Source organism: Juglans regia, chromosome 15 (assembly GCF_001411555.2).
Source record: "Juglans regia cultivar Chandler chromosome 15, Walnut 2.0, whole genome shotgun sequence".
Classification (NCBI taxonomy): domain Eukaryota; kingdom Viridiplantae; phylum Streptophyta; class Magnoliopsida; order Fagales; family Juglandaceae; genus Juglans; species Juglans regia.
This window is the reverse complement of record NC_049915.1, coordinates 4,632,909-4,657,079: the sequence shown is the minus strand read 5'-3', so window position 1 is coordinate 4,657,079 and position 24,171 is coordinate 4,632,909. Positions and strand designations below refer to the sequence as shown.

The window sequence follows — 24,171 nt, the reverse complement described above, 5'->3', positions numbered from 1 at the left end:
GCGCTCGCATCTTACTTGGTCGAGTACATCTCTTGCCATGTCCGAGCTCTACACTTCAATCTTATGCAGTCGAGTGCATCTTCCACCATAGCCGAGCTACATGCTCGCACTTTACGTGGGATGTGTCCTTCTTCCCCTTATCTTGCTAAGTCGAGTCATGTGCTCACACCCCATGTAGTTGAGTTCATCTCCCGCCATAGCCGAGCCCCGCTCTCACACTACATGCGATCGAGCCTATCTCCCGCTTACCTCGCCAAGACGAGCTCCTTGATAGCACTTCACGTGGTCGAGCCCATCTCCCGCACCCAGAAATCTTTATTGCTTAATACGAGAGGAACGGATGAACAGGGACTAGCTCCTGGAATTTATTTCTCTACGGACTGGGGCGGATCAGTTCGACCGCATATTTTACCTCTGAAGATTCTTAAGGTATTCTTTTTGGAGGAAATTACCATTAAGAATCGCAGGCAATTGTATGGGGGTAAAATAGACTAGGCCCTGCCCACTAGGGCACCACTAGGAGACAAAATAATAGAGGGAGAAGGAACAAGAAGGTACAAGGGGTTAAGGGTATCAGGAGCCAGGGGTGTCAGGAGAAAGTAGGAAAGGGAGAGACGATCAGACATGCAAATCAAACATCCCTCACCACTTTTGAGGCACACGCATAAATAGGGTCAGATAAAAGCAAGAGGCCAAACGACTCGAATGGGGCTTCTACTTTGACTTTTTTTTCAACCTCTAGAAGGGGGAGCTCCAGCAAGGGAGTGTTCTCCAACAAATACATTCAAGATCTCTATTGTACATTGAGAAATGAGAGGCTATGAGAGAGTATAAACAAGCATATTATAATGAAGTTTTTCTCCCCAAATGAACGTGGACGTAGGCATCATGCCGAACTAAGTAAATCTCTATGTCTCAATCTTTTACTTCCCTTGCTTTTGTTTTCTATACACCGCTATGAATGTGCGCACCAACACCGTACGGCTGTATTGGATCACTGTTAGGAGCTCCAGACCACATCGATCGAGGCCCAAATCATCTTAGCTAGCCGGGAATGACTTTCTCCCTTTCCAGGCTATTGTACGATTTTTCATGCATTAACACAAATGTTGATTAATTACATCAATTCACTCATAGTTTGAGCATCCTCTTTGCGAGAATTCGATACAAGTCAAGGCTGGTTATCTATATTGACTGAGTAATACTAGGTATAAGCCCTAAATAAACAAATTTTGTGCAAGTTTTTTGTAAAAAAAGTGTCTCACTAATAAATAATAATTTTTTTAGATTTTTTCAAAGTGGTCGGGGTCCATTTTTTTAACAAAGGTTCACACAAAACTTGTTTATTTAGAGTTTGTACAAATCATTTCACATATTGACATACTGATATCCTATCATTCAGGGCACTTATAATTACTGTTTGCTACTAGAGCAAGACGTGGCCCCTCTGGCTTAGGAGTACTAGGTTTTGTATGTACTAAGGGACTCCTGTTGTGAATCATCTTCTATCAACCATGCAAACTAACCCATTTGGAGGATTTAACCATTGGGGGGACAAGACTTACTTGGGTCGACATTGTGTCGATGTTAGATACGGTGCCCATGCATGCAACGTGCAGCTTGGAGACTTACCAGAGAATATCTTCTAAGAATATCATAAATTAATAATAAACTTTTAAATGCTATGTTAATTTAACATTTGAACAAAAACTAAGAAGTTCGTAGAATTTAACGTTCAAATGTCAAGTATATGTTTGATGAAGAATGTCAAGTAAACGTTTGGAATGATGTCATACAAACATCCAAACATTAATTTACTTTAAATGATGTCATACAAATAATTATCGAAATAAATGTTTCATATTCAAACGTTAATTTAACTGAAGTACTGGTACGTACTAGTTTGAATATGTTTTCGTTTAAAAGTCTAAACGTGAATAAAATCTTCGGTAGTCTTGGAGAGGCATGTTCATCCCCTTGGGATGCGGGGGTGGGGTGTAGGGGTGAAAACCCCACCCCTGCCAAGGGGGAGCAGGGGGCAGGGCGAGGGCTACCCCGCACTGTAGCTAAAACATACTGGTTCCATAAAAGAATTAAATGGCACATAAATACTTCGTATAACTCAAACCAACAATTTCTATATTAGTAATACTCATCCTCCTCATCTTCACCATCCCACAAAAAATTCTCCAGGTTCTCTTCCTCTGGTTCCCATCGACCCTCTCAGTCTCTCTGCCTCCTCTTCCACTTCAGAAAAAGCAGAAATCTTTACACCATTAATGTTGGTCCTCGCTGCAACAAGTTCGTCCACTACATCGTCCAGAAAATGGCTTTCATTAGCAACATTGTCATCCAAACTAGTAACAGAGAACAACTCATCCTCATCCCTCCTCCTTTGACTCTTAGGCACCAACTCCTCCTCTGACACCTCCCCATTCTCCACTTGAATCCACGGGACCCACAAGCCCACATGCCTACCTAATGCCCTGTCCTAATGCCCCCCCACCATCGTCCCCAAATTCACGTCCCTTGCCCTCCTCAACATCTCTGAGAAATCCGAATCGTCCGATACTAGAAATAACCAATCAAGCCCTCAGCTCATCGAGTGTTGCATTTGCCTATTCACCGCCCAATCCGCCGCCTGAGGTTTGTCTTCCACTGTCTTTACAAACACTCTGGTGCAACTCAGCTCTGATGCCAACCCGTACCCAAGCTTCGGCGTAATCAATTACCAATCCGCCTCGTTGTACTTGTGATTCCCGGACACGAATCTATCCTTGTAATGCTGTCGCTTCTTTCCCTTCAGCGACCTCATCCGGTTCTACTTCTTCTTGCTCTACCGCTCGTAAAGCTACTTGAAGTGCTTCTCGAGGTCGAGATTGGTCTTACACTTGCGGCCGTAGACACCATAGATATAGGGTTCAGACGGGAGAGCCAGACCCTTGCGTCCCAAAACGTCCAACTGCTTGCGCTGCTGCCGTTGCTCGAGTACCCACTGGGGCAAATGGATGAAGGTGTGGCGGTTGGCGTAGGCCGAGATGTCAATCACATAGCCCAACCTTTGGGCCACCTGCTTCAGCGCCATGGCTGCTGGTACGGTGGACCCCGCGGGGGCTTGTTATTGAGGTCCAACAGAACCACAACCTTCTTCTGCTTTGGCGTATAAACCCCATGCCTATTCTTGACCATGTCAATTTCTGAGGCTGCCGAGGATACGACCCCGTTGGAGGCGAAGCATCCCGTTCTCGACAGACGTGGGGCTATAGATTGGGAGGAAGAATGTATTGAGACGATGGGGAAGCGAAGGAAGGGAGGTTGGGATGAAGGGAAGGTAGGTCTGTGGAGGAAAAGTGAAGGGAGATTGTCCATTGCCGTGATGAGAAGACTCATGGTTCATTATATGCTCTTCCTCTGCCCTCCGTTAGAGAAAGACAAAGAAATCAGTGTTGAATAATAAACTTAATTTAGTAAATGTTAGATGAAGAGTTGTCTTTTGGAAGATTCATGAACTAGAGTGAGGATTCATCTTGAAAGAAATAATTCATGTATTTGGGGATTCATGTATTTGGGGTATTCATGTACTTGGGTATTCATGTACTAGGGAAGTTCATGTATTAGAGTAAATACTAGGTGAATCTACAAGCTTATAAATACCCATGTATGCATTGACACAAAGTAAGCCACTTGAGAAGTATTAATTTAGTTAGAGAAATTTTCAAAATAATCTCTCATCTCTTTCCTCTAGAATAGAATATCTGTTTTTCTCCTCCAACGAACTGGCATTAGAGCCACAATTTTCTAGATCCTGAAGATGGCCAACTTGACGTTTCCGGTGCAATTTCGCATTTGACATAGGAGAATTATGAGAATTGGTGCATTCGAATGAAGGCATTGCTTGGATCTCAAGATGCACGGGAGATCATAGTGAAAAGCTATGAGGAGCCTAGAGATGAAGCTTCGTTGAGTCTTGATCAAAAGGAGGTTCTGCAAAGGTTGCAGAAGAAGGACCAACAAGCTCTTACGCTCATCCATCAATGTTTGGATGAAGCAATGTCCAATAAAGTGGCTAATGCCACTACTTCCAAGCAAGCATGGGAGATCTTGCAAAACTCCTATCAAGGAGTTGATAAAGTGAAGAAGATGCGGCTCCAAACACTACAAGGTGAGTTCGAAGTCCTTCGTATGCAATAATCTGAGACAATTGTGAATTATTTTTCAAAATTTTTGGCCATTGTGAATCAAATGAGGAGATATGGAGAAAAGCTGGAGGATGTCCGGATGGTTGAGAAAATTCTTCGCTCGTTGCATTCAAAGTTCGATTATATTGTGGTGGTTATTGAAGAGTCGAAAGACTTGGAGATCATGACGGTTGATCAACTCATGGGATCTCTTCAAGCTCATGAAGAGAGACTCAAGAAAAAGAAGGTAGAACCTATTGAGCAGGATCTTTCCACAACTCTATTTGTAAAATAGAAGGAAGGAGAGCATGACAAAAGTCAACGAGGAAGATGACGTGGACAAGGAAGTGGAAGAAAAGGATGAGGATGAGGATGAGGCAAACAAAACAATCAAAACGCCAACCATGAAGAGAGAGGTCAATCCTCAAGAGGTCGTGATAGAGGAAATTACTCAAGGCAGAATGGGCAACAATATGACAAGTCCAAAATGAAATGCTTCAAATGTCAAAAGTATGGCCACTATGCTTCGGAGTGCTGGAGTTCTCCTAACAATGCTGAAGAGAAGGCGAATCACATTGAAAATGAGGAAGTGGAGCCCACTTTGCTACTAGCCTACAAAGGAGAAGAAACTAGCAAATCGAATTTGTGGTATCTCGATAATGCTACAAGCAATCATATGTGGGGAGACAAAAGTAAGTTTGTGGAGCTTGACGAATAGATGAGCGGGAATATCAGTTTTGGAGATTTTTCAAAAGTTCCCATTAAAGGGAAAGGTACGATTCTGATTCGGTTGAAAATGGGAGTCATCGATTTATGTCAAATGTTTATTACGTTCCAAGTATGAAAAGCAACATTTTGAGTTTGGTGCAACTCTTGGAAAAAGACTATGAAATTGAAATGAAAATCGTAGTCTTTTTCTAAGAGATGAGAAGAAGAATTTGATTGCTTAAGTGTCCATGACAAGCAACATGATATTTTTGTTTGATATTCAAACGGATGTGGCTAAGTGCCTCAAAGCTTGTGTGAAAGATACGTCTTGGCTTTGGCATTTAAGGCTTGGGCATGTGAATTTTGGTGGATTGAAGTTGTTGGCTCAAAAGAAGATGGTGAAAGGCTCACCGCCCATTGATCAATCCGATCAACTTTGCGAAGGGTGTCTTGTTGGCTAACAATTTCGGAAGAGCTTTCCAAAAGAATCAATTACAAGAGCAAATGAGCCGCTCCGACTTGTTCATACCGATGTTTGTGGACCGATCAAGCCTTCTTCATTTGGTAAAAATCGATATTTCCTCCTTTTTATTGATGGCTTCAGTAGAAAAACGTGGGTATATTTTTTGAAAGAAAAATGTGTAGTGTTTGATGCTTTTAAAAAATTCAAAACACTTGTTGAAAAGCAAAGTGGCTATGAGATTAAGGCTTTGAGATCAGATAGAAGGGGTGAGTTTACATCTAATGAATTTAATGAGTTTTGTGAAGCACATGGGATTCATCAAGCTTTGACGGTTCCGAGATCATCTCAACAAAACGGGATGGTTGAAAGAAAAAACATAACGATTCTCAATATGGCTCGAAGCATGTTAAAAACGAAGATGATGCCTAAAGAGTTTTGGGCGGAAGCGATTGATTGTGTTGTTTACTTATCAAACCATTGTCCTACAAGAAGTATAGATAACTCAACTCCCCAAAAAGCATGGAGTGGAAGAAAGCCAAGTATTTCTCATTTGTGAGTTTTTTGGAGTATTGGCTATGTGCATGTGCCCGAATCCAAGCTTGATGATAAAAGCAAGAAGCACATCGGCTATGATCAAAGATCCAAAGGCTACAAGCTTTATAATCCAAGCACTGAGAAGATGATCGTTAGTAGAAATGTGAAATTTGAAGAAGAAGGTTCATGGTGATCAAGAAAATGAAAGATATGATTTCTTTCCCTTCTCTAAAGATGAAGATCAAGGAAATGATGCATAAGAACTCACGACACCTCCTCAATCACCAACAATTCTTAGTACTCATTCATCATCTTCTTATGAAGGAAGTTCTAGTGAAAGACAATCCCGAATGAGAAGTCTCCAAGATCTTTATGAGGTAATGGAGAATTTAAGTGATGATTTATCTCTTTTTTGTCACTTTGCCGATTGTGAACCAATAGGTTTTGAAGAAGCTGTACAAGAGAAAAGTGGAGAATTGCCATGGATGAGGAAGGAGATAAAATCAATCAAGAAGAAAGATACTTAGGAATTGGCGACTTTACCAGAGGGACAAAAGCTCATTGGTGTGAAGCGGGTTTTCAAAGTAAAGAAGAATGCCAAGGGAGAAGTAGAAAGATTCAAGGCTAGATTGGTGGCCAAGGGATATAGCCAACGTCCCGATATTGATTATGGAGAAGTCTTTGCTCCCATTGCACGATCAGAGACGATCCAGATGATTATTTCTCTTGCAGTTCAAAAGAAGTGGAGGATTTATCAAATGGATGTCAAGTGGAGGATTTCTATTGATGATTATTTCTCTCGTGTTTGTCATGCAATTTGGCTGAGGAGATTATTGAAGGAGCAACTCATGCCACAAGAGGAAGCCATAGATATTTTTGTTGATAACAAGTCGGCACTTAAATTGGCGAAAAATCCGATCTTTCATGATAGAACCAAGCATATTTATACAAGTTTCATTTTCATCGAGAATGCATTGTCAAGAACGAAGTATAAGTCAAATTTGTGAAGACCCTTGATCAAGTTGTAGATATTTTTACGAAGCCTCTCAAGTATGATACTTTTAACAAGGCGGGTGTTGAATAATAAACTTATATAATTTAGTAAATGTTAGATGAAGAGTTGTCTTTTGGAAGATTCATGAACTAGAGTGAAGGTTGATCTTGAAAGAAGTAATTCCTGTATTTGGGAATTCATGCACTTGGGGGTATTCATATACTTGGGTATTCATGTACTTGGGAAGTTCATGTAGTAGAGTAAATGCTAGGTGAATCTACAAGCCTATAAATACCCATGTATGCATTAGCACAAAGTAAACCACTTGAGAAGTAGATCAGTTAGAGAAATTTTCAAAATAGTCTCCCCTCTCTTTCCTCTAAAATAGAATATCTATTTTTCTCCTCCAACAGTTAGTGTGATATTTGGCTTTCTCATCCTCTTCGTGTGCTCGCCATTTTCTTATCTTCAGAGCTTAAGCTGGTACAATATCCGCCATTTTCTTATCTTCAGAGCTTAAGCTGGTACAATATCTCAATCCACAAGATACCATTCGCATCCATCGGTAATTGTTTTTAGATTATTTCTTGTTTTTATTGTAATTTTACATTTTCCCTTTGATGGTTCAGTCGACAATATATATCTAGTAATTTTGTCAAGAGATTTTTATTTTATTTTTTCTTTTTATTGGCACAGCATGTTCCGAAACAGTTTCTCAAAAGAAATATTTTTGGCAAGTACATTTCCAATAATTTAAAAAAAAAAAAATCAGTCAATGGCTCATAAAAATTGTTCACACCTATTGAAATTTAAACCTTGAATTTTGAAGAGAATATACCACTAATACCAAGGACTTTATCGCTTACTTATAATCAGCCTCGTATAATATAATTTTTTTTTTATAATATAAGTTAAAATTAAATTTATTTATAAATGAATAATTATTATATCATTGGTGTAAATTATATACACATAACGATATATTTATAATTTTTTATAATTTATTTTATAACTGACCAATTTAATTGTATTAATTTGATAAAATAATTTTAATTTAAAAAAGAATAATAAAATAAGCGTAAAAGAGTTGAAAGTTAATTTTATAACGTTAGATTTTAGTTATTAATGAACATATGGACTTTGAAGTAACACGGGATAGACTATCAAGCATCTTAGTAGAGCCCCACCGGGAAAATTTTCATCCAAAATTTTGTAATTTTCAAACACGTACATCGGCCATTACATAACATTTTGAGTGCAATTTATTAATTAGTGGTTGACTTATGAAATCATTTAAAATATGTTTCATCAACTTGTATTATTAAGAATGATAAAAATCCGTAACAAAGTTGATGTGCAACCAAAAGATTTGGTATATAGAAGATTATAGAAGCATGCTGAAAGATTTCGTGCAACATAAGGACAAACATAGAAAGAAAGTAATAATGGAAATAGTATATTGATCAGTACTGTTATTTAAGATATTACAAACGAATAATGCTAAATATAGTTTTAGAGTGTATAAATCTCGCGTACTCTATTTTTTTTTATGATGAGCCTTAATCTTTTTTAAAAGGGGTGCACAATTCTTACATACCCTAATACTATATCTAACATTACTTCCATACAACACATTATTTATTTAGATTATTGAATTTCAAGGATCAATTAGGTTTAATTACTTCTAGTGATAAAAGTTGTGCAGAAAACTTTCAGATAGCTTCTGACCAATGCGAACAGCAGACTTTGTATCCAAATGCAAGTGATCTGCTAAAAAGGTTGATCCCATAGAGTCGACATGCACGACATTTTTCAAATTTATTCTCAACTGAGCATATCTTACAAGTTTTAGGAATTTTCCTTGTCCACTAGAAACTATAACCTGCAAAAAATATGTATATTTTTAGAATTCTTATAATGATTAATTTGCAAAGATGCATGGTGGAGCTGTAACCAATTTGTGAAAGGAGAAATGTTGTAGTAAAAATGAGATTCCACAAAAGTAAATCCACAAACTGACGTAACTTGATGTGGCACGTTAAATGGTAAAGCAACTTTATTATAAAATAATCTAACGTATCATATAAAATCATATCAGTTTGTAAGATTATTTGAGAAATAAACTGTGCAAAAAAGAAACTGATTGAACTAAGCAATAAATAAACCAAAGAAAGTACCATAAGAATGGGGAGATCAGGCGAGTCAAGATCGTGTCGAATATTATTGATAAACTTCTCCAACCTTCCAAAATAGAGCCTAGAGTCCCACTCACCACAATCACTCTCTCCCTGATACCAAAGCAATGCACGAATATTACCACCAGAACTTTGCCTTGCAGCTCTTGCTCTACTCACCAATTGATTGTATAGATGAGTACCCTTTTGCCAGTTCTCTATCTTTGTTCCTCCTATTGCGCAAGGGACCAGACCAATCACTCCAAAGTTTGGATGTTTTGCCAATATTTGGTTGGAAAAGGGCATGCCTGGTCCCACCCCGCAGGTCTTCAAATTATCAATTTCCTTATGAAGAGGATCACGAGCTATCTCCCAAGTCTTGTTTAAAGATAGTGTGAGGATGTTGGGAGTGGGAGTGCATTGTGGTGGAACCTTTCCATCCCACTTGAGCAAATTGGTTTTGGTGTCATGGTAAACGCCTCCACGTCCAGCCATGTTGCTTTCTCCTACTAAGAGGAATATGTTTTTGGGTTTGAGCTCTCCGGGCATAACAGACCCAACATGAGTAACAAGTACGAAGAAGATAATGGAAAGAAACATCCTATTTTCTTGTCTTTTAGATATTGCAAGAGTAATAGTTGTGCAGTGATGGAAGAGAAGCAGGCTGCATCTTATATTTATATGACTTGGAACTCCATTTTTGGTGGCGTACAGAGTGTATGATTTGTTTTTAGCCCTCAACTCTCTAACCAAGAAAACAAACAAGCACTCACTGTCAGGAGTTTTCGACCACCAAAAAGATAGTAACCTAAACTTCATTTTTAGCCTCATCTCTATAACTGAGAAAACAAACCAGTTTTCTGTACTTAAAAAATTTGATTATTGTTATATCATGGAAGTCTGCATTCTCTTAGAAAGTTGTGAACATTGGATATGATTGGGTCGAATATTGCCATATACCAGTTGTCAGGTGCATGCTAATTAACCAGAAAGAAATTATCGTAATAAAACCAATAAATTAAATTAAAAATTAGCTGTTTGGAAGCCACACCCCAAGGTTATAATCAATATAACTTTCTTCGACTCTTTTCTTCTAAGAGTACTTACATGGACTATATTACCCAAAATCAATATACTATATAATTTTTTCGAGTAATATTAGATATATTCCTAATCAAAATGTACAAATTTCACGCTCACGCATGCCATTTGAAAAAAAAATAGATCAATTCACATTAAAAAATATTTTTTTATACGAATCTCATATTTACTTTTTTTTTTTTCCTAAAAAGAGTGCACAAAAATAATTTGCTAACGAAAAGATCGTAATATAGCCCTTCGTATATATTCTTGCCACTTGATTACCCGTTTATTTTCCTTCTTCTCTATGCACTTTTTGGTAGTTGCTACTAATTTATTCATTATTACTTCCATACTCTATTATCATGCACATTATTACATATCTCTTGCATTCTCGTTTCTTGTACTTCACGTTAGTTACAGCTTCAAACATGATCTTTGTTCACTATTTTTTTCAGATGGCTTTGATATATAGTTGTGACAGCATTATAATATAACTGTGAGATATATGTCAAGTGGCATAAGTTGATTAGTGATATTTTAGAGACTACGTAGTATAGAGTTTAGCTCATTTTACTTGAAAGAATTTTTTAGGTACTTGATTTTTTAGGAAATATTGTATTTAAGCTTTCTTAATGTTATGAATATCAGGTGGAAAGCTATTTTGTTTCTTGGTTAGAGAGTTGAGGGCTAGAAACAAATCATACACTCTGTACGTCACCAAAATTGGAGTTCCAAGTCATATAAATATAAAATGTGGCCTGCTTCTGTTCCATCACTACACAACTATTACTACTGCAATATCTAAAAGACAAGAAAAAATGATGTTTCTTTCCATCATCTTCTTCGTACTTGTTACTCATGTTGGGTCTGTTATGCCCGGAGAGCTCAAACCCAAAAACATATTCCTCATAGCAGGACAAAGCAACATGGCTAGACGTGGATGCGTTTACAATGACACCAAAACCAACTTGCTCAAGTGGGATGGAAAGGTTCCTCCACAATGCACTCCCACTCCCAACATCCTCACACTATCTTTAAACAAGACTTGGGAGATAGCTCGTGATCCACTTCATAAGGAAATTGATAATTTGAAAACCTGCGGGGTGGGACTAGGCATGCCCTTTTCCAAACAAATATTGGCAAAACATCCAAACTTTGGAGTGATTGGTCTGGTCCCTTGTGCAATAGGCCGAGGAACAAAGATAGAGAACTGGCAAAAGGGTACTAATTTATACAATCAACTGGTGGATAGAGCAAGAGCTGCGAGGCAAAGTTCTGGTGGTAATATTCATGCACTAATTTGGTATCAAGGAGAAAGTGATTCTGGTAAGCAGAACTCTAGGCTCTATATGGGAAGGTTGGAGAAGTTTTTCAAAAATGTTCGACACGATCTAGACACTCCTGATCTCCCCATTCTTATGGTACTTTTTTGGGTTTATTTATTGCTTAGTTCAATCAGTTTCTTTTATGCACAGTTTCTTTCACAAATAATCTTACAAACTAATTTAACTTTATATGGTACATTAGATTTAGTTTATAATAAAGTGACTTTACCATTTAACGTGACACATCAAGTCACGTCAGTTTGTGAATTTACTTTTGTGAGATCTCATTTTTACTAAAACATTTCTCCTTTCACAAATTGGTTAGAGTTCCATCATGAATCTTTGTAAATTAATCATTATAAAAATTCTAAAAATATACATGTTTTTTGCAGGTTGTAGTTTCTACTGGAAAAAGAAAGTCCCTAAGATTTAGAAGATATGCTCAGCTGAATATAAACCTGAAAAATGTCATGCGCATTGAATCTGAGGGATCAACCTTTTTAGCATATCACCTGCTTTTGGATACAAATTCTGCTATAAAAAAATGTAAAAATTAAAATAAATTTATTTAATTTTACTTTTAAAAAAATAAACCCTCAATCAAAGTTTTTGCTTAGGTCCCCGAACCTATTGAGCCGGCCCTGTTTCTCATCCTCTTTGTATCCTCGCCATTTTCATATCTTCAGAGCTCAAGCTAGCATTCACATCGATTGGTAATTGTTTTCATGATGTCATTTTTATCATTATATTTAAATATACATATTTACACATCAATGTGTATTTAAATAAAGATATAAAAAAATAATAAATCACATATTAATATGTGGTGCAAAAGATGACAAGTTAAATTTTTCTTTTTTTATTATATTTTTACATTTTTCCATTGATGGTTCGGTTGACAATACTCTTGTAACTGTTTTTAGCAAAATGACCGATCTAGTCATGCGAGGTGCAATGTGTAAATTTCGCACACCTCTTTTGAGGGAAAAAAAAAAAAAAGAGATCTACTAATAAAAAATGATTTGTGAATCTTAAAAATTCACTTTTTTTTAAAGAGTGCACTAGAATTTATTCACTCTAAGACGGTAAATATCATTTGTCCTTATGATAAAGTTTAAATTAAATTTATTTATAAATTAATACTTATTATATCAATGGTGTAAATTATATACAAGATAATGATATATTTATATTCTTTTATAACTTATTTTATAAGTGAACAATTTAAGTGTGCTAATTTAATAACGTAATTTTAGCTTAAAATAGAATTATAAAATAAGTATAAAAGATTTGTAAGTTACTTTAGACCTCTATGTAACCCTTTGACCTTTTCAATGTAACTTGTACCAATTTGAGAAAGAATATAAATGACAAAACAATAGAGCCACTATATCTTGCCATGCTGGGTTACAAAGTTTCCATTAAGCCTCCAAATATCTTGGTGGATGTGCATCATCTGATATGGCTGCTGAAGACCAATCCTAGGAAGGGACCAACAACTCAAAAGGCTTAATCAAATCATCATAGGTCAAGAAATTTATAAGCAATTGGAAGAAATACAAGTACAAGGAAGAAGTTACCCTTATTCAAGGAGATCAGGCGAAGTGTCAATGCAACATAAGAATGGTGGAAGAACCAAGTGTTTGCCAGAACCAAAAACTTGTCCACAAATGATGTAAAACAGATAGCTATAACCTGTATTGAGGAGAGAACATAATTACAGATACCATGAAGAAACTATCCAAAAAAGAAAGGTATAAGACTCAAAAGAGTGAGAGGACCGGAAAAATTGCCCCAAAAGAAACATTATTAAGTAATGCTTGTAGTAAAGATCTTGGGAGTAAAAGACTCAAAAGCAATTATTCGCAATTTTCACTGATATTCCAAACAATTATTCGCAAATAACTTACAAATTGGGAAACGGGTAACAAGATCAAAAACTTTCTCCAGCAAATGAGCAAACAAGTAACTAAAAGCGCCCTCGCTGCCACGCATAATCTGTCCCAGAATCTTCGTCTATGCTAGCTCTCAATGCCATCAAAACAATGCATCTGTAGACGGTGGCTAAAAAATAAAAAACTTCTCCACCAACTAAGCAAACAAGTAAATAATGCCTTTGCAAAATCAGTACCAGCATCTTCATCTTCTGGTGATACACTAGCTCCCAATGGTGAATGATAAAATTTCTCACTTCAATTCCAATTGAATAAAAGAACTTGCACAACATCCCACTTCAAACTCAGGAAAGAATACCCAAGCAGTAACACCCAGTCGCAACTCTGTAGAGATTCTCTGTTCCTATTTTTGTTTTGCACCAGCTGGTTGTAAAAGCCGCACTGACAAGTCCTGTTGCTCCTTGCTCAGCAAAGAAAACCACTTCCTCATAGAATCAGCAAGAAGAGACTGAGTTGCAGTTACCTGAATCTTCACATTACTCTGAATGAGTGCATCAAAATCATCAGGAAGAAGCCCAAGCAAAGCAGTGGCAGTGGCTATTTGAAGGTGTAGACCTGCTTTCATGGTAGTATAACGATTAAGAAAAGTATATAAATTACATCTCAAATTTTCAACTCCTTTATCTTCATATCCACCAGCATCAACTCCAAGCCTGAAATTAAAATCAGAATTACATTATTAGATAAAAGGAAGTACCTCATTGAAACTCAGTCTGACAGCCCAATATGAAGCTCAATGTCTCAGTGCTGGTTGAAATCAAGATATGCCCAAAGGTTTTGTTTCTTGCTATGTGATAAATAAAATATCAATAATTTTTTACCATCAATATAATTATTTCAAATCTTAATTAAAAAAAAAAAATCAAAGAGCAAACAAAAAATATAACCAAAAGGCAGAACTTCAAGGCTGCCAATTTAGCATAAGGTGGAGCAATATCCAAAATCACAAACATAAATATCAGCCAACATTAAAGTAAATTACCCATAAAAAAAAATTAACGTAAATTAAACATAAACCTACCTCCCAAGTTGTCCAAGGAGAACAACAATAGCAGCAGCAAAGTCCTCCAACACACACAACTCCAAAATTTTCAACAGCTGAGGAATCATTTTGATGCATGTCCAGTTCCATCTCTGATAAAAAACAAAATAGGCAGATGATAACAATCAGAAGAACAGCTCTGTGCAAGAAAAAATCTTCAAGGCATGAACTAAGTCTCTAAAGAATTTAGCTTTCGACACATGAACTACATTGACCTCATATCAATTCATAAGATATCAAACATAAATTCTTCTCAATATAATTTGTATGCTTTGAAACTTTCCATCAAGGTAATCAAATTCTCTCTAAAACACTATTTGCTTCAAGGAAAATGCTAGTCTATTTTAAATCATGGTCATAAGAGAGTTTCGTCAACATGTCACAAATATAAGTCCCATTGTAGTCAAAAGTCACACTTTTAACATCCACCGACAACATGCTGCATAGTAAGACTAAAAGTGATATCCATCACTATTTGTGCATGTTTGGGATTGTGGAGGATAATATAGCTTTTAGTTTAAAGCTTATAGTTGTAGAGCTTAAGTAATAAGCCCTACTATTAAAAAGTTATATATTATTTGGTAACCATATATCTAAGGCCTCGTTTGTTTTCACAGATAAGTTGAGATTAAAGTTAAAACTTGAATAAAATATTGTTAGAATATATTTTTTTAATATTATTTTTGTTTTAGAATTTGAAAAAGTTGAATTATTTATTTTATTTTGTGTAGGAATTTGGAAAAGTTGTAATAATGAAATGAGATGAAATGAATTGAGAGGAGCCGTGAAAACCAACAAGGCCTAAAGCACTTTAAAAACAAGTTACATTTGTTTGAAAACAATATAAAAAAAAAAAGAACAGTTACAAATGCAAAGAGATTACTCAAAATAAACCCATAAATTGATGTGATTTTATGAAATTTGTTAGATCTACTTTATAATAAAAGTAATTTTACAATCTAACATACTACATCAAGCTACATCAGTTTGTGGGTTTATTTTTGTATAATCATTTTGTGGCTAAAGTATTTTCCTAAAAAAATACTTTTTGAGATATAAATGACATAGAAAAGGTCATCTAAAAGTTGTGTAAGTATTTTTGGCCATTGAAAGTCTTTCTTAAAATTAGAATTACGTTCTGCATTATCTAGAAATGCATGTTTGAGGAAATCATCATTTTGATGCTTTTCTTCAAAAGTACATTTTAGCTTATTTGATATTAAAAAGTACTTAATATGTAACACCCCAAACAACCTAATTCATTAAAGAGTTTTTATGGCTATTTAAGCACTTTTTAAGACTCCTATCACAACCCCAAACAAACTCTTCAACATGGGAAAGCCACCACATCAAACGCAATGACCAAGTTTCCAAGGCCAGTAGCTAAGATTACACATCAAGACATACAAAATAATTTTTTGTAGCATTATAAAATCATTAGAAGTGCAAAAGGCACAATCCAAATAAATGGGCATATAAAAGTTATTCACCTATTTAGAAAGAGAATTTTCAACCTTACAGATACAAAATAATTATGCTCTTCGTTAGATCACCACTTATGCCAAAAACTTAAACTAATAGAAAGAAGTACATTTAATTATTTATATTTTTGTTTCAACACTAATATTCACTTGTGGGCCAGACTCTTCCAACACGTGAAATATTTAACTAAATGGGATAGAGTGTAGAGTCAAGATTCGAACTCAAGGCCTCTACTCTGATAACACATTGAATCACCACTTGTCTCAATAGCTTCAGCTGATGGGAAAAGGTAGATTTAAATATTTAAATTTTTGTCTTTACACGTCAATGAGCTGCACTATAGCATAGGATCCAGTAATTGTGTTTCAGCAACACACATCATTCACATTGAGCTAATTTTAAGTAGACACCTCTTTTTGCAAAATAAAATAATCACTGTTTTTTTATTTTTAAGCACATTTTTACCTATTTAATTTTCATGAGCGCTACACATACCACTGATGACCTCTAAATCTGATTACCTAATACCAGCAAAGTTCATATATATTACCTTTCATGTGATTATCAAGCCCAAGTCAAACATAACCACTTAGCAAGGGTGCTAGCACATCACCTCCTTATAAACAAGAAATTCTTCTCTTAAACAATAAAAGTAAATAGCTCTTTTATGTCAGGTTGATTTTTTTTTTTTTTATAAGTTATTTCAGGTTGAGTTTTAAAACCTAATGGCCCATGTGTAAATATATTTGAAACTAAGAAAATTAGTCCAACATAACAGCCTCACAGGAAGCTGCTAAGACAATCCACATTTCAGGGTGAGAAGATAATAAGATATATGTGGTCGATCCACAACTAAAACACACAAAGCAAAGAGTGATAAGATAGCGGAACAATAAGAAAGTGAATCCCATACCATGTTGCATGCAACCAGCTCCACCAACGATAGAACATCAGTAAGGTGACAGAGACGCATACTAGCAATGGAGTGTGATTGAGTAGTGGGCATCTCATACTTTTCCAAGCAACAGGAGGTATCAAAATTCACATCGGCGGCACAATAAAACCCTTCATGGCTTGAACTTACTTCAGATTTAAAACTGTTATACAGAACTTCAGAATTCAACAAATCAAGGGATTTAATCACATCATAGTTTGTGGTTTCCAACCCAGCATTATTCCAGATGAATTTCAAGAGCAATGATGTCACAGTATCTATAGAAACAGCATCCTTCGAAAATGGGCATTTGGTGCATGGATGGAAAAGAAATTGATCCTCGCTTACAGACAAAGAATGAGAAGCAGCAGGATCAGAAAAATTTACTCCCTCAAGTAACATCACTATTGATTTGAAGACAGTCACCATCAAACCATACTTCGTGGCACTGAAAAGCTTTTGTCCACACAGATAAGCAAAAACATGAAGAATGCTAAGCACCAATGAAGAATCACAAGCATGCCTCCGAAAGATGTTGTAGGATGCCTCACATATAAAACCAATCTGGTCTATTGCTGCACACATTGATGCTAATATAATGCTCCCAGCCACCAACTGATCAGCAGAAGGAACTTCATATGAAAAACTAATAGTCACACCATCCAAGAGGAAGTTAATTCTTGTATCACATTCGATAAATGTCTCACATGATATATTAGTGTACACCAGAACTCTTCCGTCTATAAGGAATTCCTCAATGAGACTAAGAAGTTCATCCAAGAAATCAAAATCTGCAAGCATGCTTCTTGTCTCCACATCGGACATCACTGCCAAAAAGAAAAGGATAAGAAAAAAGAAAATGACAAGTAAACATATCTAAACAATCAAATCAAGCAATTGTATCAACTATGGAAATTATATATAATGTGTAATAAATGAACAGACCTGCACGTATGTGCCCAGAGAAAGAATCCAACCAGAGGATGGAATCCGTATCCAAGCAGTTTCCAACTTTCCTTGGAGCAGCGGAGGACAAATTAAGCAGCACCAATGTAAAAAACACGCAGACCTTTTCCCTGAAACATGTCAATGATATGAAAATAAATTAGTTCCAACCTTAAAAAACTCATTGTCTCACTGACTTCAAAGCCTCCATACTAAAGATCAGTCATGCAGTTTTTTATAAATAAATCAATCTAATCAAAGCATAGAGGGGCACAACAATACGCATGAAATAATATACTAGAGAAACCCCCACTTATAAAGAGGAACAAAAATGCACCCATAAATTCTACGAAGTTAGCAAAAAGGAAAACTATTGATGGATGCCATCCACCCATAAGGAGTCTTGTATAGTTTTATTAGCAGCAAGAAAATCATATTAACTTGGATGGCAATGAATCACTTACACAAGTAAAATATTTTCTTCCATCATAAGAGCAAGCAGAATCTTTGGCACCACCCACTCCGTTTGAGAAAGCAAACAGCACCGAGCTATACAAGTTTTGGTAGTTTTAAATATCTTAGAAATGACGTTACGATCTCTCATGTTGGGAGACACGACACAGTATTTTGGAACAGTGTCACATGCAGACCCAAATTCACTTTCAAATGGAAAATCAACTTCCTCTTCTCTTGATCTAGGCAAATTACTAATGCCCACAACCAGACCCGAGTTCTGGACCTGCTGAGGCCTAGCATTTCCTGCCTCTACAGTCGAGAAACCATTCCCAATGACAGCAACGGAATCAGCAGGGGCTACAATCTTATGCAGTGACAGATTACAGGAAGTTCCTAGAGCAGTATGTTTTAGCTTATTGGACTCAATTTCAACATCAATAACATCAAAGCTGTGCTCAGTCGATACCTCTTTATAGGTCCATTCCACTACTAAAGCTTCAGAACAATCCACATCAAATATTTGCCTGTTATCAAAGTCAATAATAGGTAGACTTGGTGACACAGGCCTTTTGGCTGCCATCCTGTAATGTTGCTCGTCAGCAGCATCATCCAAGTCCAGCAGTTTCATGTACTCACCATCAGCTACATCCTCAAAACTTGCCATAGTTTCAAGATCGCTTGAATCCTCCAAGACTTCGGTTCCAGATTTTTCTGTCTTCTTTTGCTCGTCACCGACACAAAAATGCTTCTTATGTACCTCTTCAGGAGATACCTTGCTCTTTTTGTGAAACCCATCAAGCGTGCCATGTGGAATGCATTGTGGATTAGGAGCCAGACATCTTACTTCTTCCAAGGGACTGCCTATTCGTCTGTCTAACATACCATGCAACAAAGATAGATTCTCTTCTATCTGCACACACAACTTCTTACCCTTGGAATACAAATATTCAATGGGCTCAGCAGAATCAAGTAACCACTTTCTCTTCCTACTACAATCACAACCTCTGCCAACATCATCGCTATCAGCAATTTTGACATTATTTTCACCCACCACTGCAGATTTTTCACAGCACCTCAATTTAGTAACTTCACCAGACAAGTTGGATATTGTTGGTTGTGCATTCAAGTTCTCTTCAACTAATTTTGTGGATGTAGTACCAGAAAGAGCACCCTTCTCCTGTGAGCCCATTAACTGTCCATCAGAAAAAGATGCCATACTCGAATTTATTGCAGAAGTCTGTAACATTTTCGAGTTAGAGCATCCAAGCGGAGACTCCAATTTAGAATTAATACCTGAAATGGGCTCATCAAAATTTCCTCCAGATATAGGTAGCAATTGTGCAGGATGTTGGAGGCTTTGCCTGAGAGGATATGAGACATCCATATCCATGCAACTAGGTCTCACAAGTTCATTTTCACTTTGAAGGTGTGCCCGAGTTGGTTCCAAACTGCAGAGGTTCTTCATCATGTTTAACCTTTGCATATATGCAATCGAAACATTCTGCAAAGCGCATTAAACCATCCAATAAATAAGAACACGAGTAGATGCACTAAAAAAAAAAACATGAGTAGATGCTTGTTCATGTTTTGAGGGCAGTAGGGAACATGAAAACAAATTTTCAAGCCAATAATAAGAAATAAAATGTAAATGCTCACAACTGTGCAGCAAACAGCTAGTGCATTTAAATTATTCTAGCTAAAAAGAAGGCAAATGTGTACACAATTGGGACTATTGACTTATTTAATTGAATAAATGAGATATAAGACTTCCTGATTACCAAGAAGAGAAAGGAACAAGAAGGCAGGCTACTTCAATAAACTGATTCTTTTTTTTATAAGTAAAAATTTATCAAAAAAAAAAATCAGTTTATTTAGGCTTAGAACTGATTCTTTCAAAGAATATTTAGGCTGTATAAGCTGTGAACAATTCTGAAGCCGTCCATCCATTAATAGTTTATGCTCTACTGACCAGATTACTACACTAGAAAGCCATTCAAATGAATAGTTGCGTTCAACTCTCATCAACCCTGCATCTAAGAAAAAATGAACCACTAGCAAATCAAAGTAAGAGACATCAAAATCTGTACTCTTATGTTTCAATAATAATTCCCATGGAAAGAACCATTACTTCGAAAATCAAATAAAAAATAAAAATTTCTATTTAATGAAACAGGAAACTAACCTTTTCTGGGTCATCAATACCTTCAGCTCTAGGTGCTAATGACTCATTCAGTATATCCAAGCGATTTGCAAATTGATCAAACTCCAGCTTCAAGTGACCAAGTTCCTGTTGAAGGATGTGGTTATGACTTTTTTCCAACTTGGCCACTCTTTTGGCATGCTTTGCTTGCTTTTTCTCCAACTTCAGTTCTTTTTTCAAAAGCTTCACATTTGCATTTTCAGAAGCAATGGTTTTAACTGGTGCTACAGAAGATCTCTCAACCAACTTTCTAGAAGGCTGAAGTTCATTTTTTTTGTTTTCTTGTAACTGTTGAGACAACCGATCAGCACGACATTTTTCTAGCATGGCCTTTTTCCAATTCACATCTGCAAGATTTTTCTGCTCTTCTGCTTTTGCCATCTCGGAATCTGCAAGTTTTTTCTCCTTGATTGCCTTCTGGTTTTCAACCTCAAACATTTTGTTTGACTCTTTCAAGAGCTCCAAAACCGATTTGTGTTCATCCACTTCTCTGTTTAATATCTCGCATTGAAGCCTGTTCTTCGTTTTAACAGATTCAGGATTCAACTTATTATCAGTCTGGCCACCTAGAAAAGCCAAATTTTGAAATACCCTCTGTCTATTCTCTTCCAACTGCCGATACAAGTTATCAGCATGACATTTCTCTTCAACAGCCTTCTTCCCATTAGCTTCTGCAAGCTTCCTTCGCTCCTCTGCTTTGGCCATCTCCAAATCTGCACGCTTTCTCTCTTTGAGAGCCTTCTTTCTTTCTTCTCCAAGTCTTTTGTTTGCTCGTTCAAACTTCATTGTTTCAGAGGCTAACTTTGACTTTGCTTCATCAGCCTCTTTCTTCAAAATCTCCAGCTGAAGCCTGTACTGCTCAGCCTTCTCTGCTCCAGTTCTGGCAATCCTTCTTTCTTCATCCTTCTCGGCTTTTAAAGATTTGAACATTTCTGCAGCTTTCTTTTTCTCACCCTCAGCATTCTTCCTTTCGGTATCTGCCCTTTTTTTCTCTTTCTCAAGAAGCTCCTTGAGCCGATTGATTTCTTTTTCCCTTTCAGAAATGCAATCTTGAAGAAGCCTCACTTTTTTATCTCTATCCACAGCATTTAAGCTTGCTTTCTGCTTTACTTGAGAGATCTCAGATTTCAAAACAGAGATTTCATTCTCCAAAGATACTCTAGCTATAGACTCTTTTAGCCGCCCCTCCTTCTCATTGTCTGCTCGTGCCTGCTCCTCCTCAAATGCTGCAAAAGCACAGAATTACGAACGGGAGCAGACAAGTGCAATGCAATAACCAAGATACAATGTGCACCCACACACACATGCATAAAAAGTAAAGTATAAAGCATAAAGACTTGTTTCATAAAATTTTGCTCATTCTTTCCTTTTAGGCCTCCCAGTCCTTCTGATTTTTTCTATTTGTTTCTATCCTAGAAATTCATACCATATAATGTCAAGACTCACTTGCCTAGTGGCATGTGCAGACGCTTCATATCTCTTATTACACGCACATCATTGTCTTTGACATGAATGAGTGCGATATTAGGCCATAATATTTATATGCCATAGCCATATCACTCTATCATGAAATTATTCATACAAATGAAACAAGAAAGTACTCAGTAGACCCCATAATCGGCTTCACACATGAGCACCTATCACCAGCCCAATTATCTCATCTACAATTGAACCCACTTTGGAACCAACTGAATAAAATCAAAATTTAACCCACTAACCTTTCTTGAGAATGGCATTCTCAGATTGAAATGTATCGATCTGTGGTGTAAGGATGTTCACCGCTTGCCGCAGCGCATACCTCTTCTTTTCAAGATTCGAGTATTTCTCCCTCCACTGAAGGCCAAGATTTTGTTTTTGGTCAAAACTAAGAGGTTTCCAAAAAAGCATGAAATAAAACCGCATTAAAAAAACACACACACACACACGAAGTCATGAGCGAAAAACATACCCCTTTACAGCAGGGATTCTCCGCCTCAAGCTTTACTGCCAAATCCGCTGCCATCTCTACAGGTTCGCCACTTTGGGAAACAAATTCAAACAAATAAACAAGTCCAAAAGCCACGAAAATATATTAACAAAATATATAGGGTGATAAAGAAGCGTGGGTGATAAAGAAGCGTAATGTTTCGAAATGTTGTTTTCTGTAAATTTTCTTTCCTAAAGTTTATCAGCAAGAAAACGGGGAGAGAGAGAGAGAGAGAGAGTTACTGGGTTTTTTATGGTGCTGGAATGGATTTGTTGATGACCATTGAATGACGTAATGATAAGAGACAAAAACCCTAAACCCTAAGATCTCTAAAGAGCACGACAAGCACTGACAGAAAGGCAGAAGAGTAACTAGGGTTCAATTCTAAATGGTCACACGCTTTGCTATTGGTGCGCGTGTTAGCCACAGCCACGAGGGTTGTAAACTTCCAAGGTTTGAAATTATTGGGCTTTCGACCTCGATTCCGAGATGTACATCCTGCGCTCCGACTCTGACTCCGACTTGTCGGAACGGAGTCAGAGCTGAGTCGGGTTTTGGGTAACGGAAAATCATCAAGAAACTGTCACCAAGTTCATCTCATCAAAAGCATCAGTGATTGTAAAAATTAAAATCATGGGTAACGGAACATCAAACACAGTTGCTTAGATCAGTGTAAAATCATTATAAAACTGAGAAGAAAACAAGAAAAATCTCATTGCCATGTCACCTGTTTGGAATAGATCGTTGCATTTGCAGTAACAACTAACAGACAAAGAGTTAGAGACATGGGCAAAAGAGGCACTTACCGACATGGACTCTTCGATGGGCAGTGGGTAAGGACACTGAGAGTGGAGACCAAAAGGCGAGGGGGAGTGTTATGGACCACGAGGAAGACAACCGAAACAGAGGGGACTTCGGGTTGTGGAAGACGAGACTGGAGATGTGGAAGACATGAAGAACTGAATAAAGCTAGCTCCAAACGGCACCGTTTACTCCAGTTTTATGTTATGCTTATTATGCTATGCGTTTTACTTTTTATGTGTAATTCTCAGTACTGTGTTTTGCTTATAAGACTACGCGGTGTCCTGTGTGTGTGAGTGAGTTTGTTAGTAGATATATGCATTTGGAGGGGAAGAGATGGAACGATCTTGCATTTGGAATTATCAGGAAACTTGTAAGGAGGTTGGGAGGCCCTCGAAGCACTCTTGTGGCGATTTGAGTTTTTTGAGTTCATCTTTCCATTTTATCAAACACTTCACAAGCTTTTCACTTTTCTCACGCAGCGCACCATTTTCTCTTTAATTCATTTTCCTGATTACATCCATTTTATAATAGTACATCCATTTCTATTTCCTCAGTCATTCTATTTTACATTTTTACTTCACTTTACATTGAGAACCATAACAGGGATCCGTCGATGGACAGCATCTGCACGGCGGGGTAGAGATCCAGAGGTGACCAACGGCGAGCCGACAACGAGCTAGCAACAGTGGGAGCAAGGACTTTGGGTTTACAATCCGTGGAGTGAGAAGTGAAACTGAGAGCACTAACAATGCTGTAGACAAAGTAAAAATGTCAAATTTAGATGTTGTCATTTAAAGAAATTTATACGTTAGATTATTATATTATCTTTTTAATAATAATAAATTTTCTCTAATTTTCATTTTTGCCAACTTAATTATCGAACAATCATATTTATAATTTTCGAATCCAACAAATACATTTTGCCAAC

At 36.9% G+C, this 24,171-nt stretch overlaps 3 protein-coding genes and 1 pseudogene across 3 annotated transcripts; 1 reads left to right on the top strand and 3 right to left on the bottom strand.

Annotated features, from left to right (window-relative positions):
* Positions 1-2,165: 2,165 nt before the first annotated feature.
* On the bottom strand, positions 2,166-3,673 carry LOC108990377 (annotated as a pseudogene).
* A 4,888-nt stretch (positions 3,674-8,561) lies between these two features.
* On the bottom strand, positions 8,562-9,600 carry LOC108990354 (probable carbohydrate esterase At4g34215). Its single transcript, XM_018964297.1, has 2 exons — positions 9,055-9,600; positions 8,562-8,759 (listed from the first exon to the last, which is right to left on the bottom strand). Exons 1-2 carry the CDS (start codon positions 9,598-9,600, stop codon positions 8,562-8,564), a joined length of 744 nt encoding a protein of 247 aa, XP_018819842.1.
* A 1,352-nt stretch (positions 9,601-10,952) lies between these two features.
* Positions 10,953-12,016, top strand: LOC108990353 (probable carbohydrate esterase At4g34215). Its single transcript, XM_018964296.1, has 2 exons — positions 10,953-11,555; positions 11,852-12,016. The coding sequence occupies exons 1-2, from the start codon at positions 10,953-10,955 to the stop codon at positions 12,014-12,016; spliced, it is 768 nt and encodes a 255-aa protein (XP_018819841.1).
* A 719-nt stretch (positions 12,017-12,735) lies between these two features.
* On the bottom strand, positions 12,736-23,417 carry LOC108990391. Its single transcript, XM_035685869.1, has 12 exons — positions 23,246-23,417; positions 22,422-22,491; positions 22,192-22,306; positions 20,456-21,699; positions 18,282-19,774; positions 17,818-17,948; positions 16,852-17,699; positions 14,436-14,548; positions 13,591-14,067; positions 13,370-13,510; positions 13,040-13,154; positions 12,736-12,940 (listed from the first exon to the last, which is right to left on the bottom strand). The coding sequence occupies exons 2-9, from the start codon at positions 22,473-22,475 to the stop codon at positions 13,758-13,760; spliced, it is 4,308 nt and encodes a 1,435-aa protein (XP_035541762.1). The 5' UTR covers positions 22,476-22,491; positions 23,246-23,417; the 3' UTR covers positions 12,736-12,940; positions 13,040-13,154; positions 13,370-13,510; positions 13,591-13,757.
* Positions 23,418-24,171: the final 754 nt, after the last annotated feature.

Bases quoted from the DNA above. Each gene is read 5' to 3' on its own strand.
- LOC108990354 (XM_018964297.1), bottom strand. From the start codon at position 9,600: ATGCCCGGAGAGCTCAAACCCAAAAACATATTCCTCTTAGTAGGAGAA. The intron at 8,760-9,054 runs GTACTTTCTTTG...TATTTTTTGCAG, and splicing joins CTGATCTCCCCATTCTTATG to GTTATAGTTTCTAGTGGACA.
- LOC108990353 (XM_018964296.1), top strand. From the start codon at position 10,953: ATGATGTTTCTTTCCATCATCTTCTTCGTACTTGTTACTCATGTTGGG. The intron at 11,556-11,851 runs GTACTTTTTTGG...TGTTTTTTGCAG, and splicing joins CTGATCTCCCCATTCTTATG to GTTGTAGTTTCTACTGGAAA.
- LOC108990391 (XM_035685869.1), bottom strand. From the start codon at position 22,475: ATGGCAGCGGATTTGGCAGTAAAGCTTGAGGCGGAGAATCCCTGCTGT. The intron at 22,307-22,421 runs GTATGTTTTTCG...CTTGGCCTTCAG, and splicing joins AGAATCCCTGCTGTAAAGGG to TGGAGGGAGAAATACTCGAA. The intron at 14,068-14,435 runs GTAGGTTTATGT...TTTTAATTTCAG, and splicing joins CTCCTTGGACAACTTGGGAG to GCTTGGAGTTGATGCTGGTG.